General features: G+C 42.3%; 1 protein-coding gene across 1 annotated transcript in view; it reads right to left on the bottom strand.

The window, feature by feature from the left end:
- Positions 1-5,641: 5,641 nt before the first annotated feature.
- The window catches only part of Sesn3 (sestrin 3), a 57,337-nt gene continuing 38,424 nt past the window's right edge, over positions 5,642-24,554 (bottom strand). Inside the window, exons 5-10 of the mRNA XM_021663644.2 lie at positions 23,843-24,079; positions 22,450-22,624; positions 17,558-17,676; positions 16,685-16,875; positions 14,801-14,945; positions 5,642-13,171 (exon numbers count right to left, since the gene is read on the bottom strand). Coding sequence (XP_021519319.1) covers positions 13,085-13,171; positions 14,801-14,945; positions 16,685-16,875; positions 17,558-17,676; positions 22,450-22,624; positions 23,843-24,079 — 954 coding nt within the window. The 3' untranslated portion in view covers positions 5,642-13,084. The remainder of the gene's footprint in view (positions 13,172-14,800; positions 14,946-16,684; positions 16,876-17,557; positions 17,677-22,449; positions 22,625-23,842; positions 24,080-24,554) is intronic.

Below are 24,554 nucleotides of genomic sequence, written 5' to 3'. Positions count from 1 at the left end.
TCTCACTACTGTCCAGCGTGGACCCTGCTCTAGCTTTCCTCTACCAGAAGACCGTGTTCGTCCCTCAGAGCCATCTTCCACCCATTCTTGTGCCCCTGGCATGCAGGACTCATACTTCAACCAAGTACCAGACATGGAGATAACCTAGAACCCCTGCACAGATGTAGCCCATGGCAGTTTAGTGTCCAAGCGGGTTACATAGCCACAGAAGATGACAATGTAGCCACTCCTGATGTGATCTGATAGACTAAGATCAGAAGGAAGGAGAGGAGGACCTCCCCTATCAATGGACTTGGAGAGGGGCGTGAGTGAAGAAGGGGGAGGGAGGGTGGAACCAGGAGGGAAGGAGGGAGAGGCTTATGGGGGGATACAAAGTGAATAAAGTGTAATTAATAAAATAAAATAAAATAAAACAAAAAGCCTCCCTTCAAAGAGACTATACCAGACCCTTTGGACAGGATCACAGTGAGGGTGTTGGAGATCATGGTCAGAAAGAAGGCTAGCATGTGGTGAAGGAAGGTGTTCTACTGGGCTAGCGGTTTTCTTTCAACCATCCTGCTTTAGTGTCTGGTTGGCAGGAACTGGAATACACACCCATGTGCCAGGTGCAATGAGCTACGGGGGTAAAATATGGAAGTGGCTAAAAGTCAATCCCTGGCTGTCCCACCAATGGAGGAGATAGGCATGAGTGCCATGGGCATTGGAGTTGGCAGCACAGTAGTGGTTCAGAGCACTCACCTGATGCCAGAGGGCCTGACCTGGCCACTGATGGGCTATGTGCCCTTGAGCGGGTCACTTTATCTTGTGTGTTTTTTTCTATTTTTAGAATATTTAAAAAAATTTATTTTTATATTAATTACAGTTTATTTATTTTGCATCTCAGCTGTAGCCCCTCCTTTTTCCCCTCCCAATCCTACCCTCCCTCAATCATCTCCCATGCCCCTTTCCAAGTTCACTGATAGGGGAGGTCCTCCTCCCCTTCCATCTGAACCTAGCTTATCAGGTCTCATCAGGACTGGCTGCATTGTTCTCCTCCGTGGCCTGGTAAGGCTGTTCCCCAGCCACTGAGTTCAGGTCAGAGACAGTCCCTGTTCCCCTTACTAGGGAACCCACTTGGATACTGAGCTGCCATGGGCTACATCTGAGCAGGGGTTCTAGGTTATATCCATGAATGGTCCGTGGTTGGAGTATCAGTCTCAGAAAAGACCCTTTGTGCTTTGTATCCTAAGATTGGGCTCACTTCAAAGCCTCTTCTCTAAGTTTCTTGTGGGGCCTTGATGCCTGGTGCTATTTATCATTCACATGTGGGAGGCAGAAGAAGAGCAGCTTCTTGGTTAAAGTGAGGTGCAGGGGCTTCAAAGAGGAGGTGACATTTGTTTTGTACCCTGAAAGATGAGTGGGAGTTCAGTAAACATGGCAGCTTCAAGGGATGCTGGGGTACCAGGTGTTTGGTCAGAGCCGGTGAGAAGACAGGGCAGCTGTGGGTGAGGACACGTACTTGCAGAGTGAAAGCCTACACTGGCTCTAAGTAGCCTAGGAAGGCCTGTAACTCATGGAATAGATCAATACTTCACCCTATAACTTTTCATTATTCTCATAAAGGTGATTAAGGAATTAAAAAAAATAAACATAGTCCTACCCAAGATCAGTTGGTGGAGCTGGAATTTGAGGTGGGGTCTCTCTTTGTGACTTTGTGCCCTGTCACAGCTCACAAACCCATGGCCTTGAAGGCCTGCTGCCCATCGAGGGATTGCAGTGCATCCGAACACAAGACTTAAAGGGATCTAGATTGCAGCTGACACAGGCACTGCTGAATCAACATCAAGATTTAGTCTGGGGTACATTTCAGCCAACTAAAAGACTGCAGGCTGTATCCAGATGGCTTGGGCCCCAATAAGTGTGACCATCTGACCGCCTAGTGCTCTGAGCATAAAAATCACCATGGCAACCACTGTTATCCTTGCTTTGGTGGCATGGCTAAGATATACCCCATAGTGGTTGGGTAATTTTGATTTAACCAAGGGATTTTTGTTCCCTTAAGGACCACTTCGTGCAGGCTCAAGGCCCAGGGAAGAGTGCAAATGCCAGGAATCAGCAGGACGAGACTTCTGCTCTACCTCGGTGAAATCCAGGGTGAGCAAGGAGATGGTTGTTAAATGCTAGTCTGACAGTGGTGAGTCGAGGTGGCAGTCAGAAGAGGGAGCATTGGCAGGTAGCACTCGATTGTTTCAGTCCCTGTGTCTGCTTGGATATTAGGACCCTTAGCCCTACAAACACTGTAGCCCCTTTGCAGCTCTCGGTGTCAAAACCCTGAACTCATGGCAGTGGCCAGCGTCGCAGCGCCCAGCTCTCTGGAGCTCTCCTGATGAGCAGGGCGTGCAGGTTCTCTTGTCTGGCTCCTCACATCCTTTTATCAGTGCTCTGTTCTCTCATCGTCTCTAGTGCTCTTCTTTTTCTACCCTGGTTGCTCTGGAATTGCTTTTCGTGAGCTGTCTGACCCTGTCTGTATCTGCTGCCTGGATTGGCTGAGGTGCTGGCCTTCGCAGGACTGTACCTAAGAGCTGGGTAGTTGTTAACCCTTGGGAGCTGGAACAGCCAGCTGACTGCTCAGGAACTGGGCACCAAGATCTGCTGTTAGTGGGATTCTTGGCCACCAGGTGGGATTCAGGCAAACAGACAGTAGCCAGTGGGCAGGCAGGATGCACAGCAGGAGAGCCACCCACTGCAGGAGTTTCAGCTGTCAAGCAATGGCTACTACTGGAGGTAAGCTACTCTGTTTGGGAGCAGTGATGGGGATGGAGAGCTGGGGCAGTAATGGTTCTAGCTGCTGAGTCTGCCTCCTTATCAGCTGTCAAGTCCACAGCTGCTGCAGCTGTGCTGCCTCTGCTTGCAGGAGGGAGGGAGGGAGGGAGAGAGGGAGAAAGGGAGGGAGAGAGGGAGAAAGGGAGGGAGAGAGGGAGGTAGAGATTGAGAGGGAGAGAGAGAGAGAGAGATCCTATCTTTTACTGGGCCTCATGTTAAAATACCCAAGCAGGTAGCATAGGAGAGTGTCTCTCAAGGGGTGTTTGGACCAATCACCGCCTCTTGTTTGGATCAACCACAGCCTTGCCTCTTAGCACCAATCATAGTCATTAATGCTTGTGTTTTGGACCAATCACCTTTGTCCCTTCACCCTGGGAAGTGCTTCCTCTTTGGCCAAGGAGGAAATGGTTCATCTAGGCTTGTAATTATAGAAAGGCAAATACAAACTGCCATGGCAAGAGCTGCCTTCAGGTGAGTCCCTGCAATGTCTGTGATCATTTGACAGGGTCATGGAGAGTTCAGGCTAGTTAGTGTTGGAAAAAGGATAGTTCCACTGACCATTACACATTATGATAGTCCTTTGCTTAAGGTGGCTCCGGAAAGAAGTGAGAATCCAATACCCACTGATTAGAATCCAATTGCCCCTTCCCCAATATCATTGATTACTAACAGGAACATGAGCAGCACATGCTTACACTATAAAAATTAGAACTACTAACAAGAGCTTTAAGAGATTTTTAACCATGCTTCCACAATGTGCAACACCTTGCCAGGTATCCAGGACTGCCAACTCATTGTCTCACAGCTGAGCTAGGGCCTGTGAAGGTTCCTCTAGCCATCATATTCTTTTGCTGTTCTGAGTGGATTCTTCAGCTGTTCTGATTTTTTGGGGAGACAGTGGGCTAGGCCCTTAGTCATTCTGTCCCTAGAACCTCCTGGAAAAGTAGCTGGCGAGTGTGGGGGGAGAAGACCTTGAAGTGGGCAAGAGGAAACAGGTGGAGGGAATTCCCATCTCCATCGTTTTTTGATGCCACAGACCCTGTAGCACTTAATCACAGTACACCTGCCACTCACTAGCATCCTGGTGCGGACTGGCTGACCACCTCAACATTTATTCTTATTTCTTGTCTTTCCCTTTGCTCCAGCATGTAGTTACATAGCCTTGTGGCCTTCTAGCTTTTTCTCCTCCATCCCTGTTCCTTCCACCATAAATAAGTTCTATGTGAGGACCTCGTCTACTCCGTTCCCTACTGCAGCCAGCATGAGGACACGCGTGGTAAGGGACCTTTTTCTCTGTATCACCGGTCCTTCCATTCCTTGGCTCTACTTGTCCTGGCTCATGACTCTTAGGCGGCTCTCAACTGTCTTTCATCTTCTGCTGTTTCCCTAAGCCATCTCACCTACACACAAATCTTTGATTAGTCTACATGATATCTTTGTCTCAGTGTCTTAAAGCCATCTCAGATTCCCAGATATCAAGACAAGTGGTGTTTTATGGAATTCCTGCACTTTGAGTCATGTCGAATGTGAGAGATTCTGGAAAAAGAGACATTTTCTGAGACAGACTTTCTCCCCACAGAATAGGAACCTCACATCACAAGTTATAACTTGATTTATAAAACTTTATTATATGGAAGAAAAGAGTCCTCTCCAATATAATGCTGCAGTGTACAGTTTTTTTAAATCTTGTAATCTATATTCCTAGGTGAGACTGGGTCAGTGGACCATATTTCTTAGGCACCACCTACTAAATCATATGGCCTAGGTAAGACTAGAAAGATATTAAAAAAAAATTAGCCAGAGAAGGAAGTTATCTCATTGTTTGGAGCACACGCATAATTTTACACCTTAGTAAAGTGACATAGCACAGGGCAGTAGTCATTCGTATCTGATCAAAAATCTGGCTGAATTAAGGCAGTAAAAGGCAGTATAAAAATGTCAGGAAGCAGAGTTCAAAGTTCCTATGTGCCAAGGAGTCAACTCTTTCCAAGTTATTGTGAGGACTGAATGAGACTGTACTCCGGATGGGACAGAGCCTTAGCTGTGTGGTCTTTGAGTTAGGGATAACCTGTTTCAAAAGGGCTCAACTCAGTTGCCTGCCCCTCTTCTCCCAGGAAAAGACTCCTACTAGCAAGGAGCTCATTCTGTTGACCCCTACAACAGCTGGAATATAGCAGCAAGGTGGTATTTGTTTTTGGGATGGATTCTTAGGAGTCTCATTGGAAAGCCTTCATAGAAGACCCTACATGCTCCTCCCCATTCTTATGTGTTGAGCCTCCTCACCACTCAACATTACGTAGCCATCAACTTCCCCTTCCTATCCATCCTCCTTCCTTCAGTTAACACCGTTCTCTGGGCTTTCTTGACTATGCATTCATAGTCATAGCTGGGTATGTAATGAAACCAGTGCATATCACTCTATTCAGGTACGTTTCAGATAGGTACTATCACACTACATGTGAAACTCAGAATCCAAAGAGGTTACATTTACTCCCAATGCCTCCAAAGATACCAGAATATGACAAGAATGGGCTTTAAACTCAGTTCTGACAATGTGTTCAGCATCTTCCTCCATTCTAATGATGATATTGGCAATAGGACACACTAATAACATTAACTTGCCTCTTTTGAGAGCACTCTGTAAAAGTAACAGTTGTTCTACATTCTGAACAACTTATGCTACTGAAGATCAAAAGCTAAGAAAGCATGGCTCAAAACTACCAGGGAAAACAGTGATCCCCACAACCCCACCATCTCCCAGAGCACATGTTTCAGTCACTAGGCAGAGGCAAACTGAGGTGAGAATATTCTTCACTGCAAATAATGAAAAAAAGCTGGATCAGTTTTGCCAATTTTATTGAACCAATAAAATTCCTACTAATAACAATGAAATAAATTCTGCAGGTATAAACGTGATACAGTTTAACAAAACCCATTGTTCTGTACCTATAAATAGATTTTCAAAATGTCATAAAAAGTGCAGTTATGAATTGTTAACAGGTTAATACACAGTTCCTTTATTTCAGATGTGTTTGTCTTGATTCACTAACAGTTCCTTCTTTATCTGTTCAAATAATATTACCCATCCCTCAAAAAACAAAAACAATAACAGCAGAACAAGAAGAGAGGCCTTAAAGCACTAGAGTATTACACACAAGCTGGCCGTTTGGGCCAGCTTTAGTCAGAACTGTCAAATCAGCAACATAAGAACAAAAATCAAGCCTACTTATACACACAAGAAGCTCTCATGGGTTCTGTCATCTCCATGACTGCCGATGCACGTGGAGGGCATTATGGGTAATCACCACAGTCTACATCTACAGCAGAGCCTGCTTCACTAGAACAAGGGTGAAGTGGCTGTTGATAAAGCTTGCTGTTTTCAGAGTGAAACTACAGAGAGGAGGCTGCCACCTGACAGTGAACTTGTGGACCCTAAACTGCATCAATAGTCTATTGGAGAAAAGCTTATCCAAACTTAAAACCATATAGAATAAGAGACTGGTGCATGTGTGTATGTGTGTGTGTGTGTGTGTGTGCATGTGTATGTGTGTGTCTGTGTAGCAGTCTTCAAGATCATCCACCTTACATGAGTCCAAAGTCACGTGCTTCATAAAGAAATTTACAGCCACAAAGCACAGGACTACGAAGGTGAAACATCACAGCTTCTGATTACACTGACTATAAAGTACCAAGGAACGCAAGGGTAACTCCGTATTAATACTGATGAATTAAGAACTAGAACAGGTGGTTTCACAGCATGCTACATACGTCACTCACAACGTAAGGAGAAGATGTCTACATGGAAAGTCAAGAAGTTGGCATCTGACTCGTGCAACTCAGCTACAGTCTTCGTGTATACATTCATTTATGCAGCTGCCCTGCACAGTCAGGATTCAGAGGGGTTTTCAAGTTCAACTCCTACTTCATAAGTTAAAAGCTACATCCAGTTCTTGCACAGCGAGGAACGTTTCTTTCAGGTTTGCAGGAGCTAAGCCAAGTGGCAAGGTCATGTTTCCAAGGTGACCTGACAGGGTTCTGGTTTACCTTGACCAGACTGTGTGACTGCCTATTCAATTAGTATGAAAAAGATGCCCACGTGGCCTGGGATTTGCTTTCATGTCCATCTTGTTTTGTGTAAAATGAGTAAATGTGATGAGAAAGAGGAAGGAAAACTCCGACTTCCTCTCCTGCAGAGACATCAAAATGCAAAAGAAATGCCTTTTACTTTATTAGATGTAAAGCCTGGATCACGTTCTTTCACGGTCAGGGTACCATTAAACTCAGCTTCTATTTTGGGAAACCAGTGAGGGTTGTAAAAGAGATGGTCTCTACTTTATAAAGGAAAATCCTTGGCCACCCAACTAACACATTTCCTTCATCCTACCTTCTGTCCTTTTATCAGACTCAGGAGAACCAGCTAAAGTTTGTAAAGATCAGTTAAGAAATCGGCTTTCTTCTGGATATAATGTGTGTATTTAACTCAGTGGTACCCATTTTAACACTAAAGACCATAGACTCTCCCTAACATTCTTTCTGTAAAAATGACACATTCATTTGAAGAGGTTACTTGGAGTAAGAAATAGTTTTAGCAAAATTTTCCATACCAAAATTCTATTTATCATATTTCAATTTCTAATGTTTGTGGTCCTATGGACTATAAAGTGGGGTGCTCGTTTTACATGCTACTTTACAGCACAGGCTGGGGTACCTCTGGGGCTTCCACAGGCATTCCTTTCAGTCCTGGCCTTCATGGCAGAGCAGAACGAATTAGTTAAAGCCAAGCGATCACTTCATGATGTATCACTTTCAGTTGCCAAGCCATTGACCAACTAGGCCCCTGCTTCACTTTGGTCCTTAAATGCATTAATTGGGCATCGTCAGGTTGAGATGCTCATGCCTGGGAAGAAAACATCTGAAGACCATGAGAGATCTCAGATCTACACTCCCAAATAGGGCAGGTCAGAGAGCCATCTCCGTGTGAACATGTGTCTCCTGTTAGGAGCCTGGCTGGAGGGGCGGGAAGCTGCATTCCTGCCTCGGTACAGTGTCCTCCTCCTTAATGACTCCATCTGGACATACACGAAGAGCAGCTAGAGAGATGAAGACTCAAGCAAACACTTTCCTTCTTATCTCTCAAGGTTAAGTTTTCTCCCGGTGGGGACAGGAAAGATTGGGGCTAGAAGCTTAATCAAATCAAATGCTCATGAACCCAGTTTTGTGGGATTTTTATCTACATTATACATCAAATAGAGTAATATGATCCAATCTGACCTTCTAAACACCTTTCATTAGGTGTCCTCTATGAGAAGAGTGTGTAAAGGCCCAAACACCACCAGTAATACAGATGTCTGAAACACTGCCTCACTTGTCTTCCAGGACTGTCGCACTGAAGAGTTGCAGGCTAGTCTTGACTGCTGGAGAATTTAACTCTACATTCACACGAGTGAGACATCACCAGTGTTCACCCTCTAATGCAGACCAAGTTAGGTTAGCAATTTCATCACTCTGAATTCCTGCTAAATGTTAAGTTCTGCACAGTAGAAACAGTTCAATTTCTGTATCATGTATAAATATAAAGGTTCCTACTTTGATAGAAATCAAACATCTTATGATTTATTCAAAATATGGATTAGTATTACTGAACAACAGAGAATGAACCCATGAGAAGGCTGGGTGCTCTGAATTTATAGGCTTTTTGGGGATGAGGTAGAGGAGAGCAAGGTATTTTGGCAGCTGGGTGGAAGATATGACCAGCAGTGGGTAGACAGGACACATCGGATGCTGTGACGTATCTGGTAAGGTAACAGGTGGATGGAGGAGAGACCTGAAGGGAGCTGGGGAAAGCCGTATTTTTTAATGATGGGGGAAATGTGCTCAGAGAAACACATTCTGGTGATGATCAGCAGGTGGCTGGTGATGCTGGATTGTGAAAGGTGTTAAGACCCAGACAGGCTTGGGGAGGGGAGGAGTGCCAGTGGTGGCTGAGGCACTTGGAGGAAGAGGAAGGCAGGAAAGGGTGGACGTAGGATAGTGGGAGCTTCCACCTTTACAGCAGATGCATTCGCCTTGGGCAGCCAGAATCTCATCTCTGGCTCCAAGTATTCCTGGGAAATGTTTTCTTCCTCACAGGGCTCAGCCTTGATGCACATCTGTACTCCAGACTTCCCATCAGTCTTTTCTGTTCTGGGTCTTACCTGAGCAGGTGCTGCTTTTTAACAGGGCTAAGTTAGCTGCAGTGCAGGTGCATGGGGTTAGTGCTCTGTGGACTGACTGAGTGCATTCACGTATTGGCCTGCTCTGAGTGCACATCTGAGTGTCCACAGAGGTACCGGAGGAGTAGTGCAGGCTGATGGCCACTTATGCAGCTTCCAGTTGCATGGGCATGTAGCTTACAGTGCCCTCTCCACAGAGGAGGTGCCTTTCTGCTTGTTGGTGAGGTACCACTAAGAATGTTTACATAATGCTTATGCGGATCATCTCACAAGTTCTTTATTCCATTGCAAGATGGCCCTTTTCATAGAGAATGAGAGCAGTGATTTAGAATTGTCCTTAAAACACAACACACAGTAAAAACCTCATTTGCCTGTCCCAGCACACCATTTTAGTGGTACACACCGGATTTGTTCTTTTTCCTTATCTTTTGAGTTTAAAAGAGCTTTACTATCATGTAGGCATGCAGTTGCCACCGGAAGGGATGACTGCTTTAAGTAGCAATCTATAACTGTTTGCTGATAAATTTACTTTGGTGTGGCATAAAAGTCTAGGATTTTGGATTAACAAAACCTTCTGAGGTGGGGGAGGAGGTGCTTCCCTGGATGATATCCATTAGATCTTAGAAGTACGTAGAATCTTTAAGAGACTTAACACAAACTAGATAGGGCTCTGGTTCAAATTTTATATGACCTTTATATAAATCTTACTTGAGTTTTTTCTTTAAAAATAGCCCTGTACAGCTGTGCTATTATTGGGTTTAAAACTGGTTGAAAAGGCCAAGGCTCCGTGTTAGCTACCTCTGATTTACAGAGCACCCTAAGCAGTGGCAAAGTATTCCTTGGGCTGAGACAAGGTACTTTTTTTTTTTTTTTTTTAAAGTTCCACCTCAAAAGCCTTTTCCTCTCTGGGTATCACAAGTTTGCCTGGGGAAGCCTGGCCTGGGAAAGTACGTCTCAGGCAGCTGCAGGGCACTCTGACCACTCCCACACTCAAGTGAAGGGCAGACCCACTTTCACGTGTAAGGGTACTTACGTATTTCTTTCTCTTTTTTAATTTTTGAGACAGGGTGTCACTTTGTAGCCCAGGCTGGCCTTGAACTCACTATGTAGCCCAGGCTGGCATCAAAACAACCAACCTCTTGCCTCAGGCTTCCAAGTACTGGGATTACAGGTATGTGCCACCACGCCTGACTTCCTTGGTGTTTCTGATAATGATCGGAGAAACTGAGAATTAGCACAGATGCTGGCAAATGTGAAACTGAACCATCCAAACCAAGAAGCGTCATGGTTATCAGGCTGATTTTAACACAGGAGCAGGGAGTTGAGGGCTTCACAATCAGACGTGCTTTTCACACTCGCACGCTTATGTTTGGCAGTGTGAGCCCCGGGTGCAGCTCAGCTTATCACAGGCTCTGTCATTACACCGACTGAGTCAGATAGCTCCTTTAAAAAATATCACATTTCAGTATAAAAAGCTACACTATAAATTACTATATCGTAAATTCAATACTCTGAAAAAAATGCCACCCTGGAAAACCGCATCAGAATTTCAAGTTTGCACTGGGGAAAGAGGGTCGACAGCAAATTCTCAGGGCAGCACACACACTGGGAGTGCATGCTGCAGCGTGGAGGTGGGGCCACCTTCACAAATCGACTTCTTGAGGCTGGTCACTGAGGTTCATAAATACATTGCTGCGTTTTTATTCACGGTTCCAAGTCACTTATTTTCCTGATTTTGACTGGTCTGCTGAACTAAAAGGAAGCTTTTCTAGGAGAGAAATCGATTAAAGGCACTAATATTTCCACAGCCCAATCTCTACTTACATTTCTGGGGCAACACAAAACCAAAACCAAAAAGTAAGTGGCTGATTATTTAACCTTTCTTTTCCCTTTTGGTCTAAAGCTTATTCAAGATTCTGTGAGAATTTCTCCTCTTAGTCAATACATCATTCCGTTCACCTGCACAAAAATATGGGGCTATGAAATGAAACAGTTTACTAACATTTTAAAAAATGCAATAATAAACCATATCATAAACATGAAAGCCTTAAAACTGGGGAAAGCACATGGCCATTTACACTGCCACCTGTGTTTTGCCATTCTTCTAAATACTTTCCTTGTAGTTCAAACGTAGCTAAAGAAGAAGGTGAATGCACAGTCCACACACCAAGCAGAACACAAGAAACCTGGCACAGGTTCTCTGAAGAGTCTCTTTAAAGAAACCACCCTGTCTTCCAAAACTTTTTTCCTCACATGGAGGATTTTGAACAAGATCCTGGAGTCTAAAACTACCTATGCTGACAGGTCTAAAGCCATCTTTGTTTTCTTCTCTGGATCTAAATCTCAAGGAAAAGGAGCTAACATCTCAGAAAAGGACGGCAGACAGAAGGGGAACACAGTCTGACAGAACACTGGCCCACAGCTCTTTCCTAAGAGGGAAAGTCCACCCACATAATAAGGAAACCCTAAGTGAGTTCCCTCTTGGAGCTCCCTGGATGATGCACTGAGAGACAGGTATGTCCTAGATTAGCATGTATGTGTAAAATGCAAGTCACCTTTCACCAAGCAAAGGTGCACAAGCTGTGCAGCTGTGTCCTCCAGCGCTGTCGCAGCTCTCTAGGCACTTCACTGGTTCATTAACATAATACAAATTAAAGCTATAAACACATACGGTTGTGCTCTCTGAAGATAGTCTAATCAAACAACACAAACTGTTGCAAAAATGTGATTTTTTTTTTGGCAGATTTTTTTTTCTCCCCTATGACTCTTTTTTTTTTTTTAAAACTAGTCATCCAAACAGTTTTTTTTGTGGGGAAGGAATGCTTTGGCATGGTGAAATCACTATTCAACCTCAGCAAGGTAAAACTGAAAATGCCTAGCACAATAAAGAAATCTGAAGACCATTTCTTATGGCTCTGTGTAAAAGGACACTTCTGCAGTGACATGATAGGGGGAGTTGAGTTGACTTTTAAACACATTGCACTGTTTTGTTGTTGCTCAATCACATTAATGCACAGAAGTACAATTGTTACCTTTGAATAACAAATTACTTAAGCTAGTATAAGAAGAAAATCATGTAAAATAATTTCCAAAAGTGTAACAGGAAAAAAATAGGGGGCTATTAACTAACTTTCCTTAACTCTCAGAAAAGGAGAATGTGCAAAGAAAAGTTTGGTCAGTGTTGTGTGGGTTTGTGTGTGCCAAGTGTGTGAGCTTAAGCAGCACTGTAGGCACCAGCTACTAGAGGTGACAGGGGACCACAGCCCAGGACTCAAGGAACTGTGCCTAAGTCCACTGCCACAACACAGACAGCCATGTGGGAGAACAGGGCCTCTGTTTTAGAAGACAAAGAAAGTAGCTGAACTTGGCATTTCAGTAGCATGCTATAGAATTCATCATAATTTCACATTAAATTATGGACGATGTCTGCATCACATTTCACGTTATTGCCAATAGCAGTTTAAGAAAAAAATCAGATAAACAAAACCAGAACAGTGCCTGATGATCTCCTGGGGACACAGGCTGTGCCCCAGAGCAGCTTGGTTCAGCAGCACATGCTTCTCCCCGAACTCGGGACACGTGGGATTTTAGAGCAGTGGAGGACACCATTCTGTGCTGAATGTCGATATCTGAAAAAACAACTGTTTGAGTGGATTGTAAGCACTTTTCCTTATTTTAAAGAAAAATAAAACACATACACATGAACTTCAAAGTACTGAAGTGAAGCATTAACAAACCAGTTCATGATTTATGGTCAGATCTGAAAATCCAACTCTAAGCAACGTAAAGTAGCGCTTGTCAGGGCTACTTCTGCAATTGTTAGCAATGTTAAGCATCAAGAAATATAAAACACACCATTGCACATTACAGCCGGAAAACAAAAACAAAAACAACCAAACAACCCCCCAAACCAAACCCTAACAACAGTAACAAAACAAAAACAAACACCCCAACAGCTAAACTTTGACACTAGAGAACTGAGTAGCTGCTGAGGCTGCATCACAAACAAGTTCTGATGTGAGTCCTGTGTGCGAGGCCTTGACACATGCTGAAACCTTCCTGGAGGTGTTTCAGGTCAGGTGCCGAGTTATCGCACGTAGAGCATAAAGCAGCTCAGCTTGCATCCGAGCTTCCATCAGAAGCAGATTCACGTGGACCTAGAAACCAAACAGCATTGGCTTAGTAACTATACAGCACAGTGGAGTAACCCAGAGGTTTTTAAGTACCACATTTACATAGGCTATGTGCCTGTGTATGCACACATACAAGATGAACACTCAAGCCTGAGGTTGTGGAGATTTAATCTAAATTAAAAACACATCCCTAGCTTTACTGTTAAGCTCTAGAGTGAAGATGAAGCTCACCTTGGTTTGTATGAGTATCTGATCTCTCCAGACACCCATCATGTGCACAGACTCAGCACACAGGGTTCCTCTTGTGAAAATCACTCGGCTGAAAGGCTGATGTCAATACATCTATCCTTTCTAAACTGACTACAGGGAAATGTTTAGAGTGCTGAGTTATCTTATCTCTTCCTATCACTTGAACATGTTGTTGGGCATATTCTCCTGACGAGAATATGCAATCTCTATAAAGGGAGGAAAATCTATTACAGATAAAAACAGCACAAAGATGCATCAAGGCTGAAAGATGGATGGGTAATCCGCCTGGAGTATGACTGACTTTCAGACTTTAAACATTATTAGAAATGGAGCTAATACATACTTTGCCAAGGCCATATAGATCACCAGGGATCCCAATGGATCCATATGGATCTGTGAGGGTCCCAGAAGGATTTTCCTACCTCCAGCTTGGACACTGTAGTATAAAGGAGATTCTTAGATCCAGTGCTTAAAAGGCCTAGGACCTTAAGCCAGATCTTATGTTATAATGTTGCTAAAAGTTCTTAACACTTACTACATTTTAATTTCAATGATAATTCATATATAGTCCATCCACAGATATTCTTCCATGGTAATATTCACAGCTCACAGGCTTTTACTATATGGGAAAATACGAAATTAAAGGAGGAACATGTGTTCTAATAGTAACTGGTGGCTGCCGAGAGCTTCTAAATGCCAGTGGCTTCCAGGCTGGGTACAATTCCACCCAGCACTCTTTCTTAGTGCGCTTTTCATAGTTAGGATGGTAACTTTACTGGTATTTACATCTAAGCTTTCAAAGGCTGATGTTAAAATTAATGTTACACACTGTGCTGGCTAGCGTTTCTTGGCATAAGGTAAGGTCACCCGGGAAGAAGGAATTTAATAGAGAAAATGCCTCCATAGGGATTGGGCTGTGTGAAAGTATGTAGGGCATCTTGGTTGATAATAGATGATAATAGATGGCCCAGCTCACTGCAGCTGGTGCCACCCTTGGGCAGGTGGTCTTGGGTGCTATAAAAAAAAATCAAGCAGGCTGAGCAAACGAGTATGTAGTGTCTTCCACAGCCTCTGCATCATCTTTCTTCCAGGTTCCTGCCCTGCCCTCCCTCAGTGGTGGAGTGTGACCTGAGAGGGATAAGCTGGAATAAGCTCTTCCTCCCCCGCTGCTTTTTGTCATGGTGCTTTATCACAGCAAGAGAAACCTTAGCCAAGACATAGAGCACGTTAGATAGAGCACGCATTACAATGTTGTGAACAGTAAATACACTTTAGATTGAGAAAACATAAAAACAATAGATAGTTCAATTGCAGCAACTTAATAATACGGCCCTCCCTGCTGCATGGCTGAAAACTGTCATGCTGAACATGTGTCTTTGAGGTGCACTTGGTGATGACACTGACCTTCTCTGAGTGTGTGAACTGCCGCCAGTAGCTGTCATACATGCGCTTCGTGGTTCTCTCAGGGTAGCAGGTCACTGTCTTGATGTAAACCTTCAGGCTTCGTTCAAGTAACTGGTTGACTTCCCCATAGTCATAGTCATCATACCTGTAAGTGACAGCACTATGACATGAAACCCAAGCTTCACTGCTTAGACCTTGATACTCAACGGCATCATAAACAAAGCTAGTCATAAGAAAGTATTTCCCAGGTGCCTGGCATGTCATGCATCTTTCTTGTTACTGGAATTCTGAGGTGAACAGGAGGAATAAAATCCACCCCTAATCTCACAGAGCTTAAACTATTAAAGTGTAAAGAGAAAAATACTAGAGAGCAAACAGGTAGTTTGTAGGTAGTTATACTACTTAGAGAGACATGGATTTGCAGCCTGAGGGGAGGAGAGGGCTGTGATTTTTAAACAGAGCAGGCAGGTGTTCTCTGAGAGAAGCATTTTAGAAAATACTAGAAGGTAGTGAATGAGCAAGAGTAAGGCTGGCCAGGAAAGTCTAATGTTGAGTGTTTCTAGTCAGAGGGTGAAAACCTGAGTCTAACATATGGGTACAAGTCAGACACCTCAGACTGATGGAACTGAAAAACAGCCTTAATCTGAAAACCAGAATTCTGAATACTCCAAAATCCAAAGCCATGGGAGTAAGTGATCACATTTAGGGTTTGGGGGCATTTTTTGATTTTTCTTTTGCAATGATGAAGACCAAACCCAGGCTTTGAACACACAAGACAAGCGTTCTAGCTCCAGCTTCCAGATGCTTTTCAGGTTAGGGGTGCTGGGCCTGTGGAGTTGTTTATATAATACATTGCATTATGAGCTCATTTGTTAGGAACTTCATGGTGCTTTGCTTAAAACTATAGAGAAGGCTGCTGAACAAACTGAATCCCATTGGGTTTCAGTCTGTAAAGCTTTCTTTTATCAGAGAGGATGTGGATGTGTTTGTAACTGCAGACCTAGCTCATAAATAAGTCTGAAGAGCCCAGCAGACTTTCCTGAGTAGACCTTGCCACTCCTCCCTCCTGTATCTACCATCCTCCCCAGGTAATTTCTTCAGTTTAGAAGCTGTTAACTCATGATCTAACCATCTCATCCTTTGAGAATAGCTGAGCTTTGGGAAGACAGTCTATCCTAGCTTCATTGGTACTTGAAGTACAGTTCTTTCACAAACGAAACACACAGACTTTAATTCGTTATTGCTTTCTGACTAGACACTTTTTTTCCTTCCCAAACTGACTTCTTTCAGGAAGGATTCTTAGTTCTACTTATTCCCACACCATTGTAAAGTATTACTTTTGTATTTGTGTCATCATCAAGATCTACAACACATCTATCTATCTATCTATCTATCTATCTATCTATCTATCTATCTATCATCTATCTAAACTTAAATGTTCATGTACATGTACAATGTGTGCATGTGTGGAAGCCAGAGGTCAAAGCTCAGCACTGTTCTTCAGATGCCGTCTACCTTATTTTTGGGATAGGTTTTCTTGCTGGGACTTTGGGGCTTGACAATTAGGAAGGCTGGCTGGCCAATGAGCCCTAGGAATCCTGTCCCTACTTCCCAAAGTTGGGGTTACAAGTGTACATTTATGTAGGTGCTGGGGACTGAACTCAGGTCCTAATGTTCTCTTGACAAGTGTTTACCAACTGAGCCATCTCCCTAAGTCCCAGACTCATAACACTTTAAATGAAGAAAATGATCTCTAAGATGGAATTAAGTATTAAATTAGATAGTTTTTCTCTGAGAAAGATGTACCCCAAACAGGCTATAAGTAAAATAAATGCTTGAATTTCTACTTAGAAGTGTATAAAACTGTCTGTATAGTGAACATACCTGATTCCAAACATACAGTGAACGTAGTTGAACAAAGCTCTGCGCAGCGTGGTTGTGTCAACATCCTCATGTGAAGCCATTGTGTTGTAGGTGAGATTGTAGACCATTCGAAACTTCTCGTCCAGGAGATGTCCAATGTCAGAGTAAAGCCTGTTCACCAGTGAGAACCCATGATTTTCCCAGGTGTAGTCCTGGAAGCAGAAAAAGTATCCACTTACAAAATGGACATTCTCTGTTTTTTTTTTTTTTATTTTTAAAATAAAATAAAACTATTGAAGAAAGATAGTGGGGAGCATTTCTAATTCAGTTCTAGCATGGCAGCTTTACCAGGAACGCTTCTTGTCAGGCTGAAGAGAGAAGAGCCAGAGTGCTGTCTCACAGGTTCCAGGGCTTGGCATGTTTGTGGCCACCTTGTCTAGACAGGCACTGTGCACACACTACACTTTATCTCAAAGGACCCACAAGTTTTTGACTATGCCAACAAACTTACTTAGGCATGAAGGAGTCCGAATTCAGCTCCTCTCCCCCACTGAGTCCATTGCACTGTGGGAGGCTGGTCTTAAAGCACAAACTATTAGTGTAGTCATATCTCAAAATGCCTTGCTATAAAGTGTCATATCGTTTGATTTCTTCCCTGCCCCTCCAAAAATGCCACAAGCGTAACTATCCTGCTTAATGCAGGCAAACTAAAGCAAGCATATGGGTTCCTGGTGACTTCCTACGGGTGAATATGTTGAAATAATTACCTTCCTATCAGGACATCAAATAGACTTGGTTGTTGGCTACTTTAGAAGCCACTTTATTTATGTTTCAACAGTTATCCCTTGGACAGGCAGAACTCTTTAGTTGCTCTAAGTTAAAAGCGCTGTGTACCTGGGCTCGGAATGTTGGCAAATGTTCTTCTCCTCGCCTGGCAAAGTCTTCATACCCAAAACCTGGGTCTTCGATGTATCGAGAAACATCAGCCGTTATGATCATGTCGTCTTCAAAATCTAAGGGAAAATGAAGGCATTCAGAAGACCCAGGCAGCTAAGACGATGAGCCCAAGCGCTGGCTCCCTCTACTTTTTAGGTTTTTAAAAGTGACAGTGTTATCTACTTGGCTTATATTCACATAAAATATGTGGATACTGGTGAAGTTCTAAGTACAATTTCCTTACCAAATATTGGGTATTACGATTTAATTATAGTTATATAGACAAAAAAACCCCAACTAAATTGAAATACGTAAACAATAGTAGAAAAGATCAATATGTCAGATTTACTGCTTTGAAGCAGAAGCTCAGGCTTGGGAACATAAGGTTTAAATCTTGTCTGATTTCTCTGAGGGATAAAGTGGAGCATGGGGAAAGAGAAAGGAGAAGGAAGACGATGAGTACATTTGAAGATGCGTCTTTTAAAAGTATATCTGATTCTTAACAGAAAAAATCCTTTCACTCTAGTTTAGTGTCAGCTTGCAGAAGGCAAGCCAGTCAAGAGATGAGGCATGGTGTCCCAAAAAGAGAGGCCTTCTGGGTGTCTGGCTAGCCTTTCTGTGCACTCTGAACACTCTTCCCAGCTTGAGCATGCGCGTGCGAGCAGAACACTCCAGTGGTGTCAAGGGAGCTGATAAGGTTGTGGTCAGAGCACCACCCCAGAGTGCAAGGATACTAGGGAGGCAACACTGGTATTTACAATAGCTCTGCACGCTCGATGGTAAAGACCCACTACTGAGGAACTGTAAATGGTTAATGCTCATACTTTTAAAGCTGAAGACGATTTTCTTCTAACTCATTGTTTTTAAGATTAGTGTGTCTTTGCAATTACTTCCTCCCACATGATTTCAACTATTAACAGTGAACAAACAAGGTTTGTTGTCTCTATTCCATAAATGAATATATTACTCTCAAAATAAAAAGTTCCTATGTAAGGAATAATTTTTTGTAAATAATTTAATATTAAATTAATTCAGTCTTTAATAAGTAATAAATATTGGATAGAGTAAGTATAATATTATAGTAAAAATTAAAAACTGTAATTCTTATCTGGGTAAAATTTTTAGAAGTTTGAGAAACAATTATGCAAATTCTTCTGAAAGACTTTATATGAAAATTCTAACAAGACAAAATCTCCCTTCTAATCTTTAAATTGCAGTCATTGAATAATTGGGATGCATGAGAAGAGCAGGGAAGATGGAATTCCTAGGCTGCACAATGTTGAGCACACTGAATTCTCTTCATCACTCAGGCAGAGGAGAAACTGACTCCTGCTGAGTACTTCCTGTGTGGCAGGTGTGACATATGCCCATAACAGCCACACTTTCCTTTATTTCACTGTGTTAAAAAGAGAGCTCCACTTAAGACATAAGTTACTGCCCTGATCTGAAGCTTTTCTTTCTCTTGTTCATTTCTTCCTCCAGTGCTGGGCATGGATCCCAAGCCCTTGTGCATACCAGGCAAGTACTCCACCCAGGAGCTCTGTCACCAGTGCCAAAAGCTTCTAAGTGAGTTTTCTCTATGGGAAATTGTGGGCTTTCTGCGACCCAAACTCACAGCCACTGATTCTCCTACAGTCCAGATTCCATTCAAATGAACATACGCACAGCAATGCCATTTTTGAAGCATCAGCTCCTGACTCAAAGAGGTCATGCTTTCTTTCATCCTCCCCATCACACCTTAATAAACATGACAAAACGTGTAAAAACGTGATCACAGTCAGATAAGCCTAGTAGGAAAACTAGACTTTTGTGCATTGCAAAGTAAAATCCAACTGAGAATGTAGTACTGAACTGTCAAGTTCCCCCAGCCCCTCGCCCATGTCCCTGGACTTGCTCACACTGGACTTGATAGTCATAATGCTTCCTGTGCCTTTGATTCTAGTTTTTATTTTGCTTATATATAATTTTAAACTTTAATTTAAAAATAAATAGCAACTAACCATATAAAAGTGTTTCCTAGGAAAAACCTCATAGCTTAGAGGCAGCAGTAGATAAGACCTGTTTTCTAAGTAATCTGTCCATAGAAGGGATGTAGGAAGGTCTCTCAACCACTTAGGTTTTACTCTGCTGGGTCTTAAGCATTCTTCCAGTGTTCACATCGGAAAGGTGGGACCTGTACCAGGTGGAAACCTGTACCAGATGTGACCTAAACAAAATTTAAGTTTGTTCTGAAAGGAAACAGCATTTTACACATACGTATAGAGTTTTCTGGCTTTTTGTTTTGTTTGTTCTGTTATTTAAGCCAGGGTCTCTCTATCAAGTCTGTGTATATACAATGACAGATGAGTAGTTAGCAACACGAGACATAAAACACTCCAGTATAGTAATGGAGTGACAGTCTCATAAAGATAATATAAGCTAATACAACCCCCCCAAAAAAAATTAAAAAGAAACATGGATTTCTTCAGGATTAAAAGGTTCTTCTTTGGAAACTTTTCTAAAGAAGTCCCTTTTTAGAATCCTTTCTAAAAGAGTCCTTTCCTACATGGAATCTGGGAGCTTTGTTTAATAATACTAATACTTTAAAATATAAAAGAAGACTTTCTACTTCTATTCTAAAATTGGTAAATCTATTAAAAAAAAACCTCACTGGCCACTGTATAGGATCATTTTTCTGTACTATCTTTCTATAGTCAGCACATTTGGTACTGTGGGTAATTAAGGATAAAAATACTTATCCCATGCAATGACTGGTAAATGGTATGACTTTATTCATTTAAATCAGAATACAGAGGCTGCTAAGTTGTTCAGAGCACTTGTTGCTCTCTCTGTGGACCTGGGTTCAGTTCCTAGCACCCATATGGCAGCTCACAAGCACCTGACACTCCAGTTCCAGGGGATCCAATGCCTCCTTCTGACCTCTGGTACCAGACAAACACATGTTGTACACATAAACACTCAGACAAAATACTAACACACATAAAATAAACATAAAACATATTTTAAATCAGAATATAATTTTTGAAATAAGTTCAAGGCCTGTTAAAAATCTTTTCTAGGACAGCCAGGCTACACAGAGAAACCCTATCTTGAAAAGAAAAGAAAAAAGTCTACCTGGAACCCAAAACATTTCTATTATTTCAAAACAACACAAAGAAGTAAAATATTTACATTTTCAAGCTCCAGTGATCTTAAAGAAACTGAAACTGTAATATTTAGAGTAAATGGATATTATGCCTAATAGCATTATCTGCCTTTTCAAACAGCAGTCTACAGCACGGCTCCCGCTGCACTATTAACAGACCTGCAAGGCTTACATGCTCTCCTTTACTTCACACTTTTCTCCACTTCCACTTGTTTGCTCTGGATTTTTCAACTTAGGGTTTTTGTTTATGTCTGGAATTTAGTTAACTGCAATACAATGCAATTAATTTCTTAGCTTTTGACCCAAGCTCCCAGGGAGACACTGATAACTGTCCTCAAGCTTAGCGCCCCCTCCTGGTCTCTGCTTTGCTAGTGGGCACTGTGCAGGCACGGCTGGGGCTGAGAGATGGCTCACAGTTAAGAGCACTGCTTGCTCTCACAGAGGACTTGGGTTTGGTTCTCAGCACCTACACATGGCTCACAAACAGTCATAACTAGAGTTCTAGTGGATTAATGCCCTTAATTAACTGATACACTGCCACCAGGCACATGTGTGACATACATATATACACAAGGGAAAATTGTCATACACATAAAATAAATCTAGAAGTTTTATTTCAAATGATGAGGAAAATGACAAAAGGCATACTGCTCTTCCTGCAGGATTTCTGAGTTACTGCTCCATGATCTTTTACACAAATCACAGCAACACAACTCTCAGAACTGACGACTGACTCATCTACTTTCAAGAGGAATGTGACTTAGATGTCACCTTTGAGGGGTTCACATGTGTTCCCATGCTTCTTAAATAATGTTTACTATGAACTGCTCAGTTCCTTTAAGAGATGGAATTAGAAAGTTGCCTTACTGTTCTAAAATTCCTCAAGAGTATAAGAAAACTGAATTTTTACATTTGCTTATATTACCTTTTTGTATGTGTGTCTAGGAATGTGCATGCCATGAAGTATGTGTGGAGGGTAGAGGAAAGCTTGCAGGAGGAGTAAGTTCTTGCTTTTTTATCATATACATCTCAGCATCTCAGGTTTGGTGGCAAATACTGCTGAGTCATCTTGCTGACCTCAACAACTGACTGCTTTTAAATATGTATCCAGGACTAAGTAAGGACAACAAGCCTACAAATTCCTTTCAGAGGATTAGAGATAGCCATGTGCTGTATAACAACAGTTCAAAGACTTAGTGTGTGGATGAAGACAGTTCCTCTACATGATACTGGATCTAGAAGACTCCTACACTACAGCCAACACATCACAGCCTCAGGCATTTCATGTTTGTGGTGACAACCATATGGATAGACCCTGCCAGCCATATGACATATATACCAGGATGCAACACAAAAACAGAGCTACTGGTTTTTGTACTTGTTGTCTATGCTTCTCTTGATGTGTTAAGCACAGCCCTTTCACTTATCAAATGTGTACTGTATAAGAGCATGCAACCATGTTCTGTTGGCAACAGCCACATGCTCTTCATGTTCAGAAGCCATGCCAGCTAGGTCTGTGTGAGTGCACTCCACAGTGTCTGCACAACACAGCTTTCTGAGCATGGACCCCGCTGTCAGTGAAGCCTGAGTGCATAGGCACAAAGAAAGATGGCAGCAGACTCCTCTTTATGTGTTTGCATGGCAACACTAAAGGCTGGAGCCTAGTGGTCTCTGAACAACTAACCAAGAGAAAGGACAAACACACCTGAGTGAGGAAATGAATGGAAAGTCTCTCCAGGGACCACAAAGAGACTTTCTTTCTTTTCCTTCTCAAAACGCGTGGTCATTTCTTCCCGAGTGGTCTCTTCATCTTCCCTGTCTTCCTGGAGCCTTTTCATTCTTTCCATTAAGGCTTCTAGCTCACCTAGAGAATCCACAATCTGGAAGAACATAAGACATTGTTGGTTTTATAGCACTACAAACTGGTCTAGTAAGTCCCTCCCTCTTCAACTCCACTGAGTATGCACAGAGGACAGTTACTTAGGCTGCAGCAGAGATGTTGGTCAAATGAAATAAACTTTTTATTGGCAGGAATATTTTAAGTGTGGCTAAGGTAGGCAAAATACAGACAGAAGGTAGATGAGTGACTGGCATGGGCTAGGCATGGGGAGGAGGAGCTAGGATGTGATGCTAATGGCTATGGAGTTACTTTTTATACTATGGTAACATCCTACCATTTATTATTGCCAATACTCCTTTAATGGGTGAATTAGGTCATAGGTGATTTACATTTCATTGAAGCTATTTAAAAAATATCCCTAGTCATTAACTTCACAGTAATTATATGACATAATAAAATATTTTCAGATATATGAGTCTGCTTCACTTATAAAGTGTATGTATACACACATGTGTGTGTATATATGTATGTATATGTTTATATGTATGTTAAAAATATAGAATTCTAGCGTTTAGTACATAGTAAATTGTAGTTTATTGAAAAAGGAAGCAGTTTCAAAATTGCTCCTTTGTGCCTCCCAAGATACATCTCCCTTTCCTTGTCCAGCATCCTATAGACAGATGCACCATTTTGAGACTGCTGCTCAAGGGTCTGGCATTAAAGTCCTGAGACAGTGAATGCATCAATGTTCGGTTATTATTTCTAACCATATCTCTTGCTTAAGGTGCCAAAAAAGTTGCAGGAAACCCAAGGAAGGGTACAGACATCATGTATACCAAGAAATTAAGACCAAGAAGTCACCTGGGCAGTGAACATAGTTAGAATGACATTAAGAAGAGAAGAATAAAGTTAGTTTAGTGATAAATTTCAGTATGATTTTTCATGTTGGTGGAAAGGTGAACTCTATAAATATAGTGTCTGTGTTAAAGAAGAAAGCTTCGAGTCTTCCTGGTTACAGTGCCTTCACAGTTCACTTGGAGACCATGAATAAAGTTGCCAGGCATCTGAGGGTAATTACAACTTAAAAGCAAAGGTATTGTACAATAACACCCTAAATTTGAAAAAAATTTTAGGTCCTGATGACACTTTTCCACAGCTAAAGGAATCTTTCAAGCACAGAATAACCTATCTGCTCACAGTGAATTCTCTAGATATTAGCAGCAAGAAGGTGACAAGAGAAACAGTTCAGAAAACAAACCCCAAAGTTGCTGCCTGCCAGGGATGCATTCTCGATGCTGTTGTCATTAGCGAGGTCACAGACACAGAAGCTGTTCACTGAGATTAGTCGGAACCCATTGGCAACTTCCGGATCTCTTTCTGGATTGATGCCACTACCAAACACAAAGCTGGCCAGAGCGTGATAGTGAGCCAAGAGGACCACGGCGTGCACGAGCTCAGGCAAGGACCAGTTATTTTCTCCAGTTCTGACAAGTTTCTAAAAATGAGAACACAAGCGAAGGTCAACATGGAAACCAGAGGAAGCCACAGCCTCACATGTTCACTTGTAGTAAAGCAAACTAAAACTCTCTTTGAAATGTCTCGCACATTTTACACCATGTAGTGTGCAAACTACCAAAGCCTCATAACATACTTATGCTGTGGCACTGACTATAACAAATACTGTATCATGCAATGGTTCTTCAACTTTTAGAACACCCTTAAAACACTATTTTAATGAGATGTTAGCTAAGAGAATCAAGAAGCATTAAAGCTAGAAGGGACTTTGACAATTTCTAGCAAAGCACTTCATTTTCAGGTGTTTTCGGCACTATACTCTGTCCTACAAAGTCTTTTGAAAATCCATCTTAACTGGTGTACCTGTTGATTTCCCTCTATAGCATCTGGTAGAGACCACTGCCTCCCCATGCTACAGGACCAACTATGACAGCACACTGGAGTAAGATGTTGGG

Source organism: Meriones unguiculatus, chromosome 1 (genome assembly GCF_030254825.1).
Source record: "Meriones unguiculatus strain TT.TT164.6M chromosome 1, Bangor_MerUng_6.1, whole genome shotgun sequence".
NCBI classification, from domain to species: domain Eukaryota; kingdom Metazoa; phylum Chordata; class Mammalia; order Rodentia; family Muridae; genus Meriones; species Meriones unguiculatus.
Note: the sequence above shows the minus strand (reverse complement) of the source record. Positions and strands in the feature narration are given on the sequence as shown.